At 40.9% G+C, this 18635-nt stretch overlaps 1 protein-coding gene across 16 annotated transcripts in view; it reads left to right on the top strand.

The window, feature by feature from the left end:
• EYA1 (EYA transcriptional coactivator and phosphatase 1) overlaps positions 1–18635 on the top strand; it is a 354086-nt gene that overhangs the window by 210197 nt on the left and 125254 nt on the right. For 7 of the 16 annotated variants that reach the window (XM_058699806.1, XM_058699816.1, XM_058699813.1 and 4 more), the window contains 4 exons: positions 1128–1205; positions 12248–12317; positions 12639–12784; positions 16924–17061. In XM_058699806.1, coding sequence (XP_058555789.1) covers positions 1128–1205; positions 12248–12317; positions 12639–12784; positions 16924–17061 — 432 coding nt within the window. Of the gene's footprint in view, positions 1–1127; positions 1206–12247; positions 12318–12638; positions 12785–16923; positions 17062–18635 lie in introns of those variants that run through there. The other 9 variants (XM_058699811.1, XM_058699819.1, XM_058699820.1 and 6 more) reach the window with 7 other exon arrangements.

Below are 18635 nucleotides of genomic sequence, written 5' to 3'. Positions count from 1 at the left end.
AGGGTGAATTTGTTATTTTCCTGATGTTTATAAGAAATTGTTAATGTTGAGAGAAGGAAAAGCTGCATTTTCTCCATCATTCTTCCCCATTTCAGAATGTTTTTACTTCTAAGGGAAGCCACCCCAAATATTCTCTTGGTAGGACCTTCGTTTTGGGAAACATGTTATTGATTTTTAAGTAGCCCCTAAGGTCTTCTTGCCATTTTTCTGGAAACCCATTAGTGGGGTTGTAAAACTTCCACAAAGTGGGCTAGGCAAATCTCAATGATAGCACTTCACTAGTTGTTTCTAAGGAAAGCAATAATACTCTCTCTTCATTTTTTTTAAACCTAAATCTGAGGAAAAAGGCAAATGTTCTGAGGTGTCTGGCTTATCTGTTTGATAGGGGTCAATAATACCATGACTATGTCAGTGGAGTGGATTGCTTTCAATAACTCACAGCATAAGTCTAAATGTTTTTAGTTTACAACCCCAAGGGGCTTTACTAAAGATCATATGTTTTTGACAAACGGTCTGCAATTGGTTTTCTTTTAGAATGGAAAACTTAATTTCTGCTTCATTTACATTTAGTGTGGTTTTGGTACCAAGTACATCAGATATTGATAAATTGGCAGCCAGATACGACTGAGTGGTTGTAATGATCCATTAAATTGAGCACTCTGTTTTTCAGCTATACTGGATAACTAGGAGTGTGTGTGCGTGTGTGTGTGTGTGTTCACACACGTAAGCATGTGCCTGTCCTTGAGTATCATGGCTTTTTGGCTCTGTTTGGTCAAATGGCTACATACCCAAGGAAATAACTTCATGTCCACATCATATAAATGTTAAGATATAAGTTATTTGTTAATAAGCATTTCAATAAATATGTAAGGTAACGCATTTAGCTACTTTTAAAGTGTTTCTGTTTTTAAAGGATAGCTTGACACAATGGATTGTTAAGGAGAAAACAGCATGCATATGTTTTGTAAAAATGCTATTACAAATATTAATCTGAATTACATTCAAATACTAAAAGACTGGCTTTTAGAGTGATTTTCTTATAACTATTTTGAATGTTATAACTTCTCCACCATGCCTTTACAAATAACTATTAATTGGATATATGATATATGTTGTTTATTTTGTAGTTAAAACAGAGCCAATGAGCAGCAGTGAAATAGTTTCAACAACAGCAGACGGGTCTTTAGACAATTTCTCAGGTTCAGGTAAGGAATATATATTAGACTTTCACATTAATACAAAACATAGTTTTTCTTAGTTTATTGAAACTGTTAGATATATCAAATATATATCTGTGTGTATATGTATGTGTGTATGTATTATATAAATGTAATAGAGCCTTATGCAGAGTCCCATTCTTGTAATTCTCTTTTTATCCAATGTTATGAAGTGTTTGCTGAAAATATTGATATCCTATCAAGAAGACAAAATCAAAAGGGGTTTTGTTTCTTTTCTCTTCTACTAAATTATGTTAGTGACTCCTTCCCTTTTTCTCTCATTTGTATGATTTTTCTAATCATGCATATTTAGTTAGGCAAAATTTTGCTTCTGATACTCTTCAAGGAGTCTTAGAAACTGTCCTCCTGTCATGTCAACTATAGATCTAATTAAACACTTTATAAAGCAGCTTTCAATCCTTAAGTTAGTTTTGATCTCTTTCACGTTAACAAGGCCTGCCTCCAACAAACAAGTTTCACATCTTTGTTAATGAAATTACTGATAGGAAAGTGATTGTGATATTAAAGTAACTGTGAGGTTGTGATTATGTATTTGCCAGATTACCCAGATTGGACTATTTCAATAAAGAAATTATTTCTATCAGAAGTAATTCTTAAATTTTTAACCCTTTTTATATTATCTGCTGTGTTTTTAAAACCTCTCAAATGGAAATGCTATACGTACATAAATTTGTGATTGACTTACTCCAGCTCTCAGGACCACTTATTTAATACATACCACAACTAAAAGGAGTTATACATAGATATAGCATGAAATACAAATGTATAACTTTTTTACTTAGGATACCAGATGGAAGCAATAAGGAAATAACAAAAAGGTGTTATGCCCATGAGTTCTTTTACAAAACACTTACTAGAATCCAACTTAAACCAGAGAATGTGCTTGGTGCCGTTATGGATTCTTAGGTACATGAGAGTGGCCCTGGTTTGAGGCTTAGTGAGGTGAATAGGTAACCAGATCATCACATTACAGTTTGATTTCCAGAGGGAACCCAAGAGATCCCCAAGAATACCTAGGAAGGGACCCAACAGAGACAAGGTTGGGATGAGGTGGGCAAGAAAGGTTTCCTGGGAGAGATGATGGCTTCACTCAGCCTTAAAAAATGAGTAGGAATAAAGCACATAGGGTAGGGGGAGGGAGAAAATATGAGGAGGGGGAAGCTGGACAGATGGAACTCCATGGGAACAGACCAAGACACAGAGGCACAGAATTTAGAATTGCCAGTGGTTCAGCATTCCTGGTGTGTACAGTTTGAGTGATGATAGCATGCTGGACAGGGTCAGGATAGAGTCTGACCAGGCTTGCGTGTTCCACATGATGTTTGCGTTGTGTCCTGAGAGCAGTAGGAGACATCAGAGAAAGGGGGTTGCATGATTGTGTTCCCATACAGAATCCAGACTATATCAGGAGTGAGGGGGGCTTGAGAACTGAAGTGGAGAGACCAGATAAAATCTTCTGGCATTTAATACCAGAGAGGAGGTGCTGGCAATGGTGTGGACAAGTGATGCATTAAGATCTATTTGTGAAGTAGAATTTATGGCATAGTAACCAATGAGCAGAAGGGGTGAGGGAGGCAGAGACAGGTTAAGGTGACAGAATGCAAGACAAGCATGACTGAGAAGGAAAGGTGGTACCTTCCCTCTGGGGCATGTCGAGTGGGAGGTAACATCCCCTCAGAGATGTTGGAGCTTGGGAAAGATCTAGAATGGAAATTTCGGAAGCGTGCAGAGAGTTAAAGCTAGTGGGCTGAGACAGCGTTGAAGACAGAATCCCGGGAAGACCAATATGGAGAGATGGGCAGGGGATAAAGTGAAAACACTGATTTTTTTCAACTGGGGAAGAAGGAAGAGGATTGAGTTGCAAGTGAAGGCAGGGAAGAATTTCAAGGAAGCGCTGTCTGTGTGAGAGATTTGGATACAGCTATTAAAAATAGGTTTGAAAAAGCTGAACGGCATGAGGAAATGTTAACTATACCAAGTAGGTATACCAAGCAGGTTACAAAAGAGTAACAAAAGGTTTTGTACCAAGCAGGTTACAAAAGAGTAATATGCTCTGTATAATCCATTTATTTTTAAACATTATGTGTCTTTGTATATGGGTATACAAATTAATGGTGGTTTCCTCTGGATAATAGACTATAATTTGAATTTTATTCCTTCTGCTTTTTTTCAAAAATATCGTACAGTGTATGTGTATAGCATTCATACTTTTTAAAAGTAGTAATTTTGAAGTGCAAGTTTAAAGTCATGTACTGAAATGAGAGAAGTTTTTTTTTTTTAAGTATCTATGGACAATGATATTGCATTGCTATTTTTCCTGATACTGATAACCTGTGATAAAGGACTAACTTGTTCTTAAATATATACACTGAGGTAGTAGCAAAGGGGCATCATATCTGCAACTCCAAAAAAAAAATGAGATATACGTATTTATACACACGCACTTATATAATGAAAAAGGGACTAGAGGACTAAGCTACTAAGACGTTAGTGTTTAGGAAATTGTGGTAAACAATATCTGGAAAATTTTTTCTACTCTACTTGCAACTTTTCTTCAAGTGTCAAGTTATGTCAAAATAAAATATCAATGAGAGGGGCACCTGGATGGCTCAGTCGGTTAAGCATCTGACTCTCGGTTTTGGCTCAGCTCATGATCTCACTGTTCACAGGATCAAGCCTTGTGTCGGGCTCTGCACTGACAGTGTGGAGACTGCTTGGTATTCTCTCTCTTCCTCTGTCTCTGCCCTTGTCTCTCTGCTTCTCTCTCTCTCTCTCTCTCTCAAAATAACCTTTAAAAATAAAATATCCATGAGAAACATCAATAGATTTAGCCTACAGCAGTTTCAGTGAGTAGTGATTTACTTCCCCTCGTGCCCACTTGCCTGTATGCCCCATTTCTGTTGCCAGCATAGTTCCTAGCAGATCTAGGTGGTCATAAGTTCAGGGAATAAATGGATGATTTAACCAATAAGGTGAGGAAGTGGAGACAGGGAGGAGAAAAGTGTCTTTCAAGTATGTAAGCAGTGAGAGGAGAAGAGAAGATAGTCCATTAGAAAGTAAGATACGGGGCTGAGGATGACATTTAGAAAGTCAGAGTGGTTTTGGCTGCCAACACAAACTTTACAGAGGTAGGGGTGATAGGTTGAGGCAAAATGGGGGTAACTGATGGAGGGAGGTCCCTGCTGGGACAACAGTGGCTTAAATCCAAAACAGAAGTGGATCGCCTTAGAGAAAGGAATAACTTTTCCACAGAAACATCCGGAACAATGGAATGGAAGTTAACGTGCGTGAGTTTGAAGTGGAGGATGGGACACTACGTTAAGGGAATTCCTGTCTGATTTTTCTGTTCAAACCCTCCAGTAGCTCCCATTCATCTCTGAGTAAATGCTGATTCTTTGTAATAGCGAAGAGACCCATCAGACCTATTGCCTGCTTCCCACTAGTCCTTCAACATGCCAGACATGCTTCCAGTCGGTGCCTTTGCCGTGACCGTCCCTCTGCCTGGGGCACCTCTCTGTACACCTACCTGCCTGACTCCTTCATCACCTTGTCTTTGCTCTCATATCACCTCTCTATAAGGCACCCTGACCACCCTACTCAGTGTTGCAAAACTCTCACTGTAGGCTTCCAGTCTCTCTAACATGCTAACCACCATAACACAGCCCTTCGCAAACTGTATCATTTACTTGTGTATTAGTTTTATTGCTGGCTTTTCACCCCACCAAAATGTAAGCTTGTGATGGCGAAGATTTGGCTAGCTTTGTTCATTCGTATCCTCAACACTTAAAAAGTTAGGCACTTAGATATTTGCTAGATGAATGAATGGATGAATGAATGATGGCTTCTACTTTTTCCTCTGAAGCAACTCATTTTGAGCTATCAACTCATTTGATAGTGATAGGCTTGTGAGCTGGAAAAGATGAGAAGAATGAAATAGATGCCATGAGGAGTTGGGAAGCCTGAGGCTGCTTGGAATATAAAAGAAGGTTGGCAATAGAGCCCGAGTCCAAACAAAGGTAGAACGATGAATGTGGAGCCTTTATGGCAGAGCAGTTTTTCTCTACAAGAGTTTTGCTGCTCAGGTAAAAATGATATTTAAGGATTTTCTGGTAAGGCAGGGAAGAATGTGGAAGTAAAAGGACAGGTATCAGTAAGAGTTTAAAATAATTATTCATGTAGCCTCAAAGCTTTTTTTTCTTTTTTTTTAAAGCAAAGGTAAGGGATAACAAATTGAGAGAAAATAGGCTGTCGAAGGGTCCTGCATCTATGATAACGTTGGAGAACAGATGAGACTAGAGGAAAGAAAATTCTGGAAGGAGAGGATGTTTCTTCCTTAATCTCGAAACTCAGACCTCTACCACATGCTTCCGTAGTCAGTCCTCTGTACTTCCTTTCTTCAGCCTTCATCACTACTTTTTAAATTACTTTGTATTATCTTTCCTCCTGCTAACCCATAGCACTATGAGAACAGAAATTTTATTTGGCTTGCTTACAGTTATATTCCTAGCACCCATCATGGAATTGAGCACATGGATGCTGGTCAGTAAATGTTAAGTAAACAAATAAATTGGTTGATGCTGTTGTGGTGCAAGACTGTGGAATGGGGGGGGGGGGGAAGGTTCACAATGTGGTCTTGAGCTTGATGGTTGGAGTAGAAGACTAGAGTTGAGGCCTAGATGGAATGAGAGAAGTGTTGGATACATAACCCAAGACAGTGTTGGGACTTGTTAGCGGATATAGTCAAATATTAAAGTTTTTGATAAATGCGAGGCCACGTTTAGGAGGTGGGTCATTCATGGAAGTTTTTAAGAATTGCCATAAATCTTAGAAAAGGAAGGCCTTATGGGAGAGCAAACAACAACGATTTGGAAGAAAAAGCAGTGAGGATATGTTTTTCAGGTCTCTTGTAATATCTGGAATCTGAGAGAATGAGTAGGGTCTACTTGGAAGAAGCTCTACAGGAGAAGCAAGGTCCTTGGAAAAAGGCTTAGCAGAAGGTGAAAGGAAAGTTTGGTGAAGAGACTGAAGCTATAGGGGATCTTGTTTTCCATAGACTGATTCTCCATGTCGCACAATGGAGAAGGGGATGGAGTACGCTAGGGATTTTTTCCTTCCTTCTTTCTGTCTTTCTTGAGTGAAAATGTAAAAATCATGGCCTGCTGGAGCACTTGTGAATGGGACTTAGGGTTTATAAGAAAAAGAGAAGTCTGGAGAAAGCGATCTCTGAGCATTTGACTCCAAAACGGTCTTCACCTCTGTGGTCACTACTCCTGCTTCCTTCTCCATGATGACTTCATTCACATCTCAACCTCGGGTGTCTTGAGGCAGTAGCAAGGATAAAGGGGAACTGGAGCCATGCTGACATTGGTAGTAGCCGTCTCGCCTCTGTGCCTCAAGGAACCTGAGCATCTTAAAGCATCAGGGAGGCAATGAAGCTCCCGCCTTTCCAGGGAAATCCCCAGGTATCCTTATATGGGGAGACTGGAGGAGAGCAGGTGATTTTCAAAGGCATGTTGCCGAATTGAAAATGGCAAGGTTACGATGTTTTTAAAATTCAATGGGGGCGCCTGGGTGGCGCAGTCGGTTAAGCGTCCGACTTCAGCCAGGTCACGATCTCGCGGTCCGTGAGTTCGAGCCCCGCGTCAGGCTCTGGGCTGATGGCTCGGAGCCTGGGGCCTGCTTCCGATTCTGTGTCTCCCTCTCTCTCTGCCCCTCCCCCGTTCATGCTCTTTCTCTCTCTGTCTCAAAATAAATAAAAAACGTTGGAAAAAAAATAAAATAAAATAAAATAAAATTCAATGATGTTCTGCCCATTTACTATTGACCGCTGAAAAGCAGTATTTTAGCGATCTAAATGTATTAAGAGCAATTGAGGTTGAAAATAATGTTTTTAGGGATTACAAAATAGCTTTGCCTTCTGTTTCTTCCATTTCCACAAAGTCTAAATTTGTTATTAATTGGTTAAATGAAGTGCCAGTTGATAATATTGATCGTATAATATAATGTTGATCATATAATCAAATAATCATGTAATATAATGATCATATAATATAATGGTCATCAATATAATGTTGATGTCTGGTAGTGTTTGAAAATTAGAAATAGGAACAGGAATGCTTCTAGAGGAGAAAGAAATGTCCTGTATGAAAAATAGGATTTCTTTGTATTTTAATTGCTCGTAAAAAGATGTAACTTTTTGGGTCTGACTCCTTCATTCAACAGTTATGTGTGGAGCACCTACTGTATAGGAGGCAGTGTTCTAGGTGGTGGAATTATGGCAGTGATGAAGTAGATGAGGTCCCTGCCCTCAAGGAGTTTTCGTTCTGTGGGTGAGGCAGGTAATAAAGAGCTAAGTGGTAGTGAAAGTAAGTAGGCTACAACAGAAATGAGAGCAGATCAAAACATACAGCGAGGAGTGGCTGGGGGCCTCTTTTAGAGGGACGGCCTCTCTGAAGGGTGGGCATACGAGCAGAGATCTTAGGGAATAAGTTCGAGTTTATGTATGTATGTATTTTATGTAATTTATTTTTCAGTTTGGGTTAATTTAAATGTAAGAGGATAATGGGGCTTAGAGTTGGGGACAGTTGTGACATGATCCAATATATGTTTTTAAGAGGTCAGCATTTGTTGTGTGGAAAATGCTTTATGGGAGAAGAGGGGAGAGGAGGGTAGATAGAAACAGGGAGACCGGTATGGCCATGGCTGAGAAGAGAGAGGACTGTATTAGCCCGTGTCCTTCTTAGAAGAGCCACAGAGGCAGGACTAAATGTGCCAGGATTCCATTAGGGGAAAGGAGTGGAGGAGAAAGAGAGGAGGGTGGGGCTGTGTGTGGGGAAGGGGGTTCCTGACCACCATTCCCCGGTAGCCATCACATTGATAATTGCAACAGGGTGGTAAACGAGAGCAGGGAGAAGTCGTCAAGTAGAGGGCATTTTCTGAAGGGAGAGCTGGCTGAACTTATGATGAAATGATAGGAGGAAAGAGAAGAGTCAAAACTTTTGGACTTTCAACTTGTCCATCTGAGTGATGTTGTTAATGAGATGGGAGCAGTGAAGGAGGAACTGCTAATTTGGGGATTTCTGTTCACCTTCTCAGGAGATTCTCAAGCTTAGGTCCTCCCCTCCCTTCCCACAACAAAGATTTAGGGAGGTTCTTTAACTTCTAGGTTAGAACAAAGAGAAATAATGGCATAATAGGAAACAAATGTACTAAAACAGAGGCATTAGTTGCCCATACATTCTCAAGGCTCTGGCATGTGTAATTTGGAGCTTACTAATGGTAAAAGAACCATTTTATTTACCTTGATGAATGATCTGGGAGCGTTCTTTTTGCTTTAGGGTGTTCTGGTCCCATGAAATTTAAAAGTAATCAGAATTCCTAAATTGTTTGAAAAGTTAAAGGTGTTTTAGGCAATTAAGAGGAAAAGTACTTGAGGTATGACTTGGAAGATTCTGGACTTTAGTCCACACAAAATTGTAGGGGCTCGGATTTAGGGAAATCCCCCAAAATAGGGCTTTATTATATGGCATTAAATATTTAATCATTCTAGGGGCACATCGTTAGGTAATTAGTAGCAAGATACCCAGGCAACATCACAGCTTCTTATTCACATGTATTTTATAAAGGGTACTATTCACAGGTGCCTGGGTGGCTCCGTTGGTTGGGCGTCTGTCTCTTGATTTTGCCCAGGTCATGATCTCATGGTTTGTGAGATGGAGCCCCGTGGCCCCGTGTTGAGCTCAGTGCTGACAGTGTAGAGCCTGCTTGGCATATTCTCATTCTCTCTCTCTCTCTCTCCCTCCCTCCCTCTCTCTCTCTCCCCCCCCACCCCCCGCTTGTGTTCATTCTCTCTCTCTCTCTCTCAAAATAAAAAATAAACTAAAAAAAAAAAATACTGTTCACTCCAAATTATATTGCCAAAGGACTGAATCAGATTTATTTTGTATGTTTACACATAACTGCAAAAAATTTAACCATCCTTCACATCATCAGGGTTTAAAAAAAATCTACTTTGCTTATGACCTATTTCTTCACATTCTTCATATTGTTGATTGATTTCTTCCCACATGCCAGGCCCTGTCGGATGCCAAGGAAACAAAAGAGAGCAAGGGGTCCTTGGCCCCAGAAGCTCATGGTTAGCAGAGGAAGTGAACATCTATACACATGTTAACTGTAATGCAGCGTGGTTAAGTGCTACATGGCCAATGTTTACGGCACTTCAAAAAGGTACAGAGAAGAAAGATATTATCCGAAAGAGAAGATGATGTTTGAGTCCCACTGGAGGCGTGTTTGTCAGGCGGGGAGAAGGCCTTAGAGGGCAGAGGGTCTGGTCTGAAGAGCCCCCCGAGACGAAGATGAGCACGCATGGCATGTGTGGGCAGTCCTCAACTCCAAGGAGGCTACATATTACTAAACCCAGGGGAGGGGGGATGATTGAATCTCTGGACTCTGCCAAGAAATTTGGAACTTTTCCTAAGGATAACACGAGCACAGTTGAGAGCTCCTAAGCTGGAACATGGACATAAAGAAGTTTCCATTTAAGAAAGATCACTGTGGTGGCACTGCAGGATTGTGTTCAGGCCCGCAGATGGGACACAGGGAACGTGACAGAGGCTAACGAGAGCCGGGACAGGGGAGCGGGGATGGCGTGTGCAGAACAGCTCAACAGGCAGTATCTGGATTTGGGATGGGTGACTTGTGACTCATGAAATGGAGGGAGGGAAAATGAGATTATTCTGAGGTTTCTTGTTTCTTCACAGGAGGTCAGGAAATAGTATGTTTTGATGGAAGGAGTCAGGCAGTCGTGGGTTCAAATACCACCTTTCCCATTTATTTGCTCGAATGTGTTACTTAAATTCTATGCCCCATATGTAAAATGGGGACAGACAATTGTGTTGTGTGGACCAAGATCAAAGAGAAGAGTTGGAACTTCAGTCTGAGCCAAAATTAAATTCTGATTCCAGAACCTGTGCTCAATTACCACACGCTGAGCCCCCCCCCCAACCCTGATCTCTTTCTTCATGTGTACACACCTATCCTCTACATTCAACCTTAAAGCTTCACAGAACTCACCGCACCCTGTGTAATAAGCCTGTTCTGTTATTCTGTTTACCTGTGAAAAACTTCTGGGTGCAACCTGTGAAGCTGAGTTTGTGATCATGGGTCCTGACCCACAGTTTGAAAAACCCAGGGAGAGAGCTGGGCAAGAATAAAAGGGATTTCTGTGGCTTCCACCATCCGGTTGCATTGCGTTTTTGTTCTGGTTTAGTTATTTATTTTTTAAAGTCGTTTTGAACTGTGACTGTCCAGGGAAGGTATTCCTCCTCCAGCTACTCTGCCGGGTATATCTACTTTGCCCTTGGTCTCTTTTCAGGCTTAGCAAAGGAGAACAGGAAAGGCTATAGTCGAGGATGACCTGGGCAGGTGGTAGTCCTTGTTGTCCAAGTGTGCTCGCACTAATCCCTCCCTTCTATAAATTGCAATATTTAACTAATCCCCCCCATGGCTATTTGTGTGTCAGCCTCCCCACACGTGACAGAACTTGTCTTTGCGTGTTTGCATCTGCGGCATCTAGCTCGGCGGCTGGTGCGGAATAGTGACTCAACACGTGCCCGCAGGTCGGGGCGCACCAGCTGAGTTGGCCTGCCCTCGCTTTAATGCGGACCCCGACTCTGCCAAACTGAGAGCCACGTGGCTGAAGTCTGGCAGCTGGCATGCAGCAGTGGTATGAATCTGGATCTGCGGTCACTGCGTGAGGCCGGCTTGCTTTACACGGAAAGGATCATTCCGGATCCAGATTCTGGTCCAACTCTACCGCTGTTCTCCCGAACCCAGATGGAAAACTGAGCTTGAGAAGTATACGTGGACTGATGTGACGTTATGAAAAATGTATCAGACTTTGAGCGCATGGAAGCTTTTAGAAGGATTTTAATACGCAGCATAGTTCATAAATAATAGAGCCCCTGAAGACTGTGATTACTACTGGAAGAAGAAGATGAACCTATTATATCTTGTAATTGTACCCAAAGACTATACATCTTAGCTAGGCAGAGGGTAGAGGACAGGGGTATTTACATATATTTATATGTAATACATGGAAACACATAGAGCTGTGGGTATATATATGTGTGTGTAATATATATGGTACATAAAATCGCCCCTATTTACAATAAAGCTGAGAACTACCATTTTAAGGCCTTATGTTAACAAAAATGGATTTTTGTTTTAGTTCAGGACGAGTGTAAAAGAATGGCAGAGTTTAGTGCATTTCTGAGACCTACTTAGTAATGTATATGTGATTAAAAAGAAATGAGATTCTGCTTGAATGTTTGAATAACCTCTTTAAACGACAACAAAAACATTTTATTTTTTTAACTTAAATAACTGAAGTTAAGCACGTTTCACTGAAAAAGGCCCAGGAACACTGCCTCAGTACAAGAAAGATCAGGCTTCGCTTGCAACTTGAGAAATTTAAGAGCGCTGTAGGAATGCATTTTTACTAAAAAATGTTGCTAAATTCACGCAGGCAAATGAGGAGCGGCCCCATTTCTGCTCACCTGGGAGAAGATTAGACTGCGTTTCCCGTTAATCCAGGGTCAGGTGTGTGTGTGTCCCTGAGCGCACACAATAGGCCAGGTGACCTTTTGGTCCCTCCCAGCCCTGCAAATTCACCCTCGTCCCCGCCCCCCTTTGAGCGGGCCCTTCTGCACAGTGGCCAGGACTCCTTGTCCTCTTACCCTGCAGCTGCCAGCTATTTCAGATGATTGTGACCACTTTCTAAGACCTAATCTAAACTTAGAACCACTTCATCAGTTCCCAAAGGTTGTTCCGTAGATTTTCACTTGGGTTGATCGCATAAAATTGCCATTTTGTTTTTTTTTTTTCAGGCCCAAAAGGTTGAATGCTGGCCATTTCGTATGGGCTGCCTGTCGTTCAAACTAGATCAGCGCTTTATGCTGATTTCGTATTTTGCTTTGACTGTTATGTGTTCTTTTTCTTTTTTTTTCCAGCAATTGGGAGCAGTAGCTTCAGCCCAAGACCAACTCACCAGTTCTCCCCACCACAGATTTACCCTTCCAAGTAAGATGTATTTTCTCTCAATAAATGCCTTTTCTGAGTAGTCTTTTACCTTATTTCAAGTCATGTTTTGTGCCCACATGTTACATCTTGATTTAAACTAAAGTGCATTTCACAGAGCCGTAAATGTGTTGACACAAATTTCTTTTGAGCGTCACCTGGAAGAGATACTGAAGTTTTTCAGTACTTTGTGTATTGTATTTGGAAGTTATACTTGAAGAGACCGTCTTTAACTGCAATTTGTGATATGGTTGTTAATCAGTTACCTTGCATGTTTCCATCTAATGCATGGGCTTTCTATTTTCTGTCATTTCTGACAAATAGCAGACCATACCCACATATTCTCCCTACCCCTTCCTCACAAACTATGGCTGCATATGGGCAAACACAGTTTACCACAGGAATGCAACAAGCTACAGCCTATGTCACATACCCACAGCCGGGACAGCCGTACGGAATTTCCTCATATGGTGAGTAATCCCGTTACTTCAGTGGTGGGATCTAATGGGCATACCTGTGTGGGGGGGCAAGGTTCATAGGAGTGGTACCTAAAGACTGCCATCTTGGGCCGCTTTAGAAGGTGTGATCACCTTTTGTGTCTAAATTCTTGATCTGATTGTTTTCAACGAGCCTTGTAAGAAGCGGCGGCTCCTTCTCTGGAAGTTGTCAGTGGCAGATAGATTGCGTGGTTCGTATGCCGTCTTGCTCTCCTTCCCCCCCCCCCCCCGCCCCCATTTGTAGCTCAACTTTTAATTTGCTGCTTGAGCACTTGGTTGTGGAATCCAAAGCATTTTAGTGCATATTTGAGATAAAACTTCTGTGAATGAAGTCTTTTAGGGTAAAGATACGTTTCCTATTTATCAGATACCTAGCTATGATTAGGGAAGTACAAACAGAATTCAACAAATCCTTGCTCTGAACGTGAGGCTGATAGTACTTTTAAATTTCAGCATTATCAACCATTAGGAAAAGTGATCTATATATCACAGCTTGGGCTGCCCTTTGAAGAGGCAAAGCAGGAAACCTTTAAAGCTCACATCCCTATTTGTTCCTTCCCACCTGGAGATTACCTTTATCTTGGTGTAATTTAACTCCATTGTTAAAGGGTCAATACCTGTAAATTAAAAATAAATCCAGCAAAACCCCAAAGTTTAATTTTAAGAAATCTTAGAATTTCAAGATACCTTTTCTTCAATTGAATTGCAATTGCGATTTTAAACACATTGCACTTTGTTTGAGTAGGAAGAATGTGAATTATTAACATTTCCTTAAGAAAAAAATCTAGCGATCAAGAAAACGTACATGGAAGCTTGGAGGAAAGGACTGATAAAATAAATAAATCTGTGCTTATAGCAGTATATTGAAAGAAATAATGTTCTTTAAGCATTTCATTAATAATTAGAAGGCAAATTACTTTATTCCTTCTTATTTTCTACCTTTACCCCAAACCAAATCGACTATATCTAAATTTCTTATAAAATATACCGAAATTAAAATGTAAATTATATATGATTTCACCCTTTATGGTTTCATTTCAAAATTACCCAGAACTGAATGTTATCTAGCTAGGGTTTTGTTTTTTTTTTTTTTCCTAGCTAGGCATTTTTAAGCCAGATTTTAGAAACAACCATAAGATGGACTTCCTAGAATTGCCTTGCATTTCTATAACTTTTATGCAAGATTTCTGAAAATAATGGTAGATATAGATCAATTTTATCTGCCATCAACTCTTAACCAATTCTTGTGCTAAATGAGGAAAAAGGACCTCGGATTTGAATTACATAGCTTCAACACTATGATGTGAGTTGAGGCAGTCCCCAGTTTATATTCTCAAAATGTATTTGTAACCTGATTATTTGAAGTGTAAATGTACCTTCTGGTGCAAACAACCTGAAAGTGCTGGAGGCCTACCAGGCCTGCCAGGAGAGGGTGCCCTTCGTGCCATTGCCTCGACTGCCACTCACACAGCTCCTCTCTTGTTCCTTCTCCTCTCCATTCAATTATGGTAGGGCCCCTTGCCACTTTCCGGGCTGTGGTCTAGGACCCTTCCAGTACTGAACCATCAGTGGATGTCCCTATTGTCTGAGATAATTGTTCCAGGAGCAGAGATTCTGAGGTTCAAATCAGACCTGGTAGAGTAAGGATAGGGATTTTAACGGGAGAGGTGGGGGTCAGGAGATGGTAAGGGCAAGGCTCCATGTCGAGGGCTTTGACCCCAGGGCCATCTGTGCTTATAAATCTCCTGAGTCCTCAGCATTTTCCTGATCACTGTCTTCCTTCTCTTTTGGGGCCTTGAGTACAAAGAGATGCTCCCAGTGCTTCTGACCAGGCATTCTATTTTTCCTGGGCCAGCGCATTGAAAAGTACGACCGCCATCTCCCCTCTGCTTGATTGTGAAGGAAGAACACGTAGGTCAGGGTTTTTAACTGCTGATAGTCAAGGTCCAGATGGTCTTAGAAGACTTTCTCCCAGGACTTGTGCCCCCTGGCTTTTTACTTAGACCCTGTAAGAAAAGCTAGGCAAATCTTATCATAGTGGGAATAATACATCATTGGAGAAGAGAGCTTAACGCTCTTCTCTGGATTGGCATAGAGCCGAGCAGTATGATGAGTTTGCAGGCTTGTGGGTGGAAGCCCAGGAGACAGGTGCGGCTGAGGGTGTTTTCCACCTCTTCCTGCTTTTCCTTATCTGTTCTCATCACAAAGACTGAGCCTCCAGGCTAACACCAGAGGTGGTACAGGAAGACTCAAAGCAGATTAATAGAACCCCCAATGGAGACAGAGCAGGGGGAAATCCCTGTTGGTGACCACATGGAAAGAAAGGGAGTTTCTTGAGCCATCAAGCCACCTGGCCGAGTCAGGTGTCTTTCCAGGGACCATTAATAAGGACGGGTTTGGGATTGCCTGTGCGGGGAAAAGTCACATTTTGTTAAATGTTAAGCTTCTCTTAAGACATAAATGTTAAGATCATCATGAGGCTATGTAGAGATACGCCAGGAATTATTGTAGGCTCTCTCAGCCAAGAGTCCGATTCTTCCACTGCCTCAGGAAAGTTACCTAACTTCATTCTACTGATGAAATTCCCCTAAAATGGAAATAAACTGTGAGACTACTGTGTCTTCTAGATCCCAAAGATATCATTTATCTTAAGTGCAAAGTGAAATTATTCAAAAATGTGGATTCGCTTGGCAGAAGACTTGCTCTCTTCCTTCTGTGGAAATTAAGGACCCTTGTTAACTTTCATGACTGTCTTTAATTACAATCCAGCGCTGAGCCCTGCACAACAATACTGCCAAACCCAAGTCCTAAAATTCGGATGTCAGCCTGGCATTCTGGGAAGTATTTGGAGGCCACAAACACATGATTTTTATATTACAATGATAAAAAAGAAAGTGTACTTTAGGCTACACTTAAAACAATAATATTGGAATAAATACTTGAAACTATAAGGGACAGAAAGGGAATTATTGGTCAGCTTTACTTGTTTGTAAATCACTATGCTGTTCTATATGATACAGTCCTTTAATATCCTCCTAGCTTCATGCTTACTTTCTGGTGGGATCGGGTGTTTGGGAGGAGATTTTCACCTGTGTTGCTTAGTTCTGTGCCCAATATTGTTTCCTCTGACTTCAAAATGAATTGAGTGCTAAAATCATCTTTGTGGCAGAAAGAGTAAAGAAAAAAAGGAAAAAAATGCTGTGAGGCTAAAGACTCTAATCTCCTCTTAGAAAAGAGAATTTTGTGCTCCCCGGTATCTCACTGTTGTGTCGGTGCAGGTGGGGGATTGAGCTCGAGCTAGCTCGAATAAAGGCTCTTTTGCTTTTGCATCGGACTCGGCTCCCTGGCAGTCTTTGGGGATCACGAATTCTGGGCATAACATTTGGGGGCTCGGCCCGGGATCCCCAAGACCCCCGAGGGACCCCCGACCCGGAGAGCCTGACTGGCCACGGTTAGTGTCTGTTCGTTCTGTCTTTTCTGTGTGAGCTCATTTCTGGAGTTCTGGTAGTGCCCGACACAGTCTAAGTGGACGCACTGGAGGACCACGGGCCGGGAGTTTCGGAAGACGTTCCGATCCTCCCTTCTGGAGGGACGTGGAATCCCCTCATCGGTTTTGGAGGGACATGGAATCCCCTCAAAGGTCTAAGCTAGCTTTCAGTTTTGCTTCCATGGAGTTGGACAAAAAAAAAAAAAAAAAGAAAAGAGAATTTTGATTTTTGACACTAATCTACACAGTGACTTTTAGAACAATCTAGTTGAAGTTTAATTATGGCTATTACTGGATACTAAAGGAGATCATCTTTTAACCTCTTATAAAACAACAAAACTAAATCTAGAAATCGTATCACTGGAGTTAAATTTTATAGAAAAGGTAAATCGGAAAGACAAAGGACAATGGGAACAGTCACTCAAATCTGTAATACTCCTGTTTTGTTTCGTTTTGTTATCATTGAAGTTCTAGGTTAGGGTATTGCACTCTAAGCTTGCATACCTTTGGTTATTGAGATAATATTGGGAAGCATCTGTGACTGAACAGTTGTGGGAGTGTTTGGGGGGGGTGTTTACCAGCTTTTGAAATGAACATATAGATAAGCTGTCATTAACTGATTTAGGTGCATTGTGGGCAGGCATCAAGACTGAAGGTGGATTGTCACAGTCTCAGTCACCGGGACAGACGGGATTTCTCAGCTATGGCACAAGCTTTGGTACGCCTCAACCTGGACAGGCACCATATAGTTACCAGATGCAAGGTCTGTATACACACTGACACTAGCCTTTTCATTAATCCTGGAGTCCAGTAGTTACCTTCTAAAGTAGAGCCCTGTGTTCTGTGTAGGTAGTAAATGATGATAGAAAGCAACTGGGCTTAGAGGCAAGATCCCTGGTTCTGCTTTGGCTCATCACTTACCTGTTCTCTGGGCCTAAATTTCCATATTTATAACCTCAAGGGGTCAGACCTAATCGTCTCTGAAGTTCTTTTCAAAAAGCTCTAACATTCCCTGTGACGTTGAAGTTTTCCGCCTCAGCCTCTATCAATTTTAAAAAAGGAATGACAGGGGCGCCTGGGTGGCTTGGTTGGTTGAGCGTCCGACTTCAGCTCAGGTCATGATCTCACAGTTTGTGGGTTCGAGCCCCGTGTCCACAGAGCCCGAAGCCTGCTTCGGACTCTGTGTGTGTGTCTCTCTCTCTGCCCCTCCCCTGCTCATGTTCTGTCTCTCTCTGTCTCAAAAATAAATACAAACATTAAAAGAAAAAAAATTTTTTAAATAAAAAAGGAACGACAAACCCAAAGTTATGATGTAAGAGGCTGGAGTGTGATACATGCTCAAACCGCTGGGGCGTGGCATCACCAGCCAACCTTTTTAAAAGGGCTGTTTTCTTCACTGTCATTATCGTAGCTCTAGAAGTACAGTATGTGATATGTGTTAACTCAATGACCTACCAATGACCAAGAGATTAAATTGACAACCACTCAATGCATCTTCAAGATACTGCTTCCAAAGACCAGTCCCTGGGCTCTAAGTTTGAAACTATAGACCAAACATACCGCAAATGCAGGACAGATCAAAGAAGAGCTGAAAGTTTAACGCTGTCAATACTGTTCTCAGGAACACACAGGCGTAAATGTAACTGGCAGATTATTGTCATGCAAATGTGTCTGTAAAATAATGGAAGTTCTTATAATCTAAATATTCTCCTAATATCTTTTCACTACAAATCAGTTTAATCCCATTCAACCTCTTAATAATGGTGCCAAGCCACAATTCAGTTAAATCCCTTATCACTACTTTTTGATTGAAGGCATTCTTTTTGTAGTTTTTATCTCTTTTATATCTTTTATTCTTCATTACATTAAAATAGTTGTTTATTGCAAATAAATTAGAAAACAAGAAAAATAATGTTTCATATTTACTATTATGACTTTAATATTCTTCCAGATATGTAGTATTGGACAATATTGTATAATATAGTATTGCAACCTGTTTCTTTTCAGTAACAATATATTGTAAACATATTTTCACATCAATAAACTCGATTCTATAGCATCATTTTAATGATTGCATAGTTTCATATATGTATCTTATTTAATAATTCCCATTTTGTTAGAAGTCCAGAGCAATGCCATGAATATTTTATGTGCATTTTTAATTATTTCCTTTGAATAAATTTAAGCCTGAATTGCTAAGTAAATTTTTAGACTCTTTTACAGATTTGTTATGTATTTACACAAGGGCTGTGTATTAGCATGTACACATTGGGTAATATCTTTCTTTTTTGAATTTTTCTTTTTAATGTTTATTTGTTATTGAGAGACAGAGAGACA

Source organism: Neofelis nebulosa, chromosome 14 (assembly GCF_028018385.1).
Source record: "Neofelis nebulosa isolate mNeoNeb1 chromosome 14, mNeoNeb1.pri, whole genome shotgun sequence".
NCBI lineage: Eukaryota > Metazoa > Chordata > Mammalia > Carnivora > Felidae > Neofelis > Neofelis nebulosa.
Note: the sequence above shows the minus strand (reverse complement) of the source record. Positions and strands in the feature narration are given on the sequence as shown.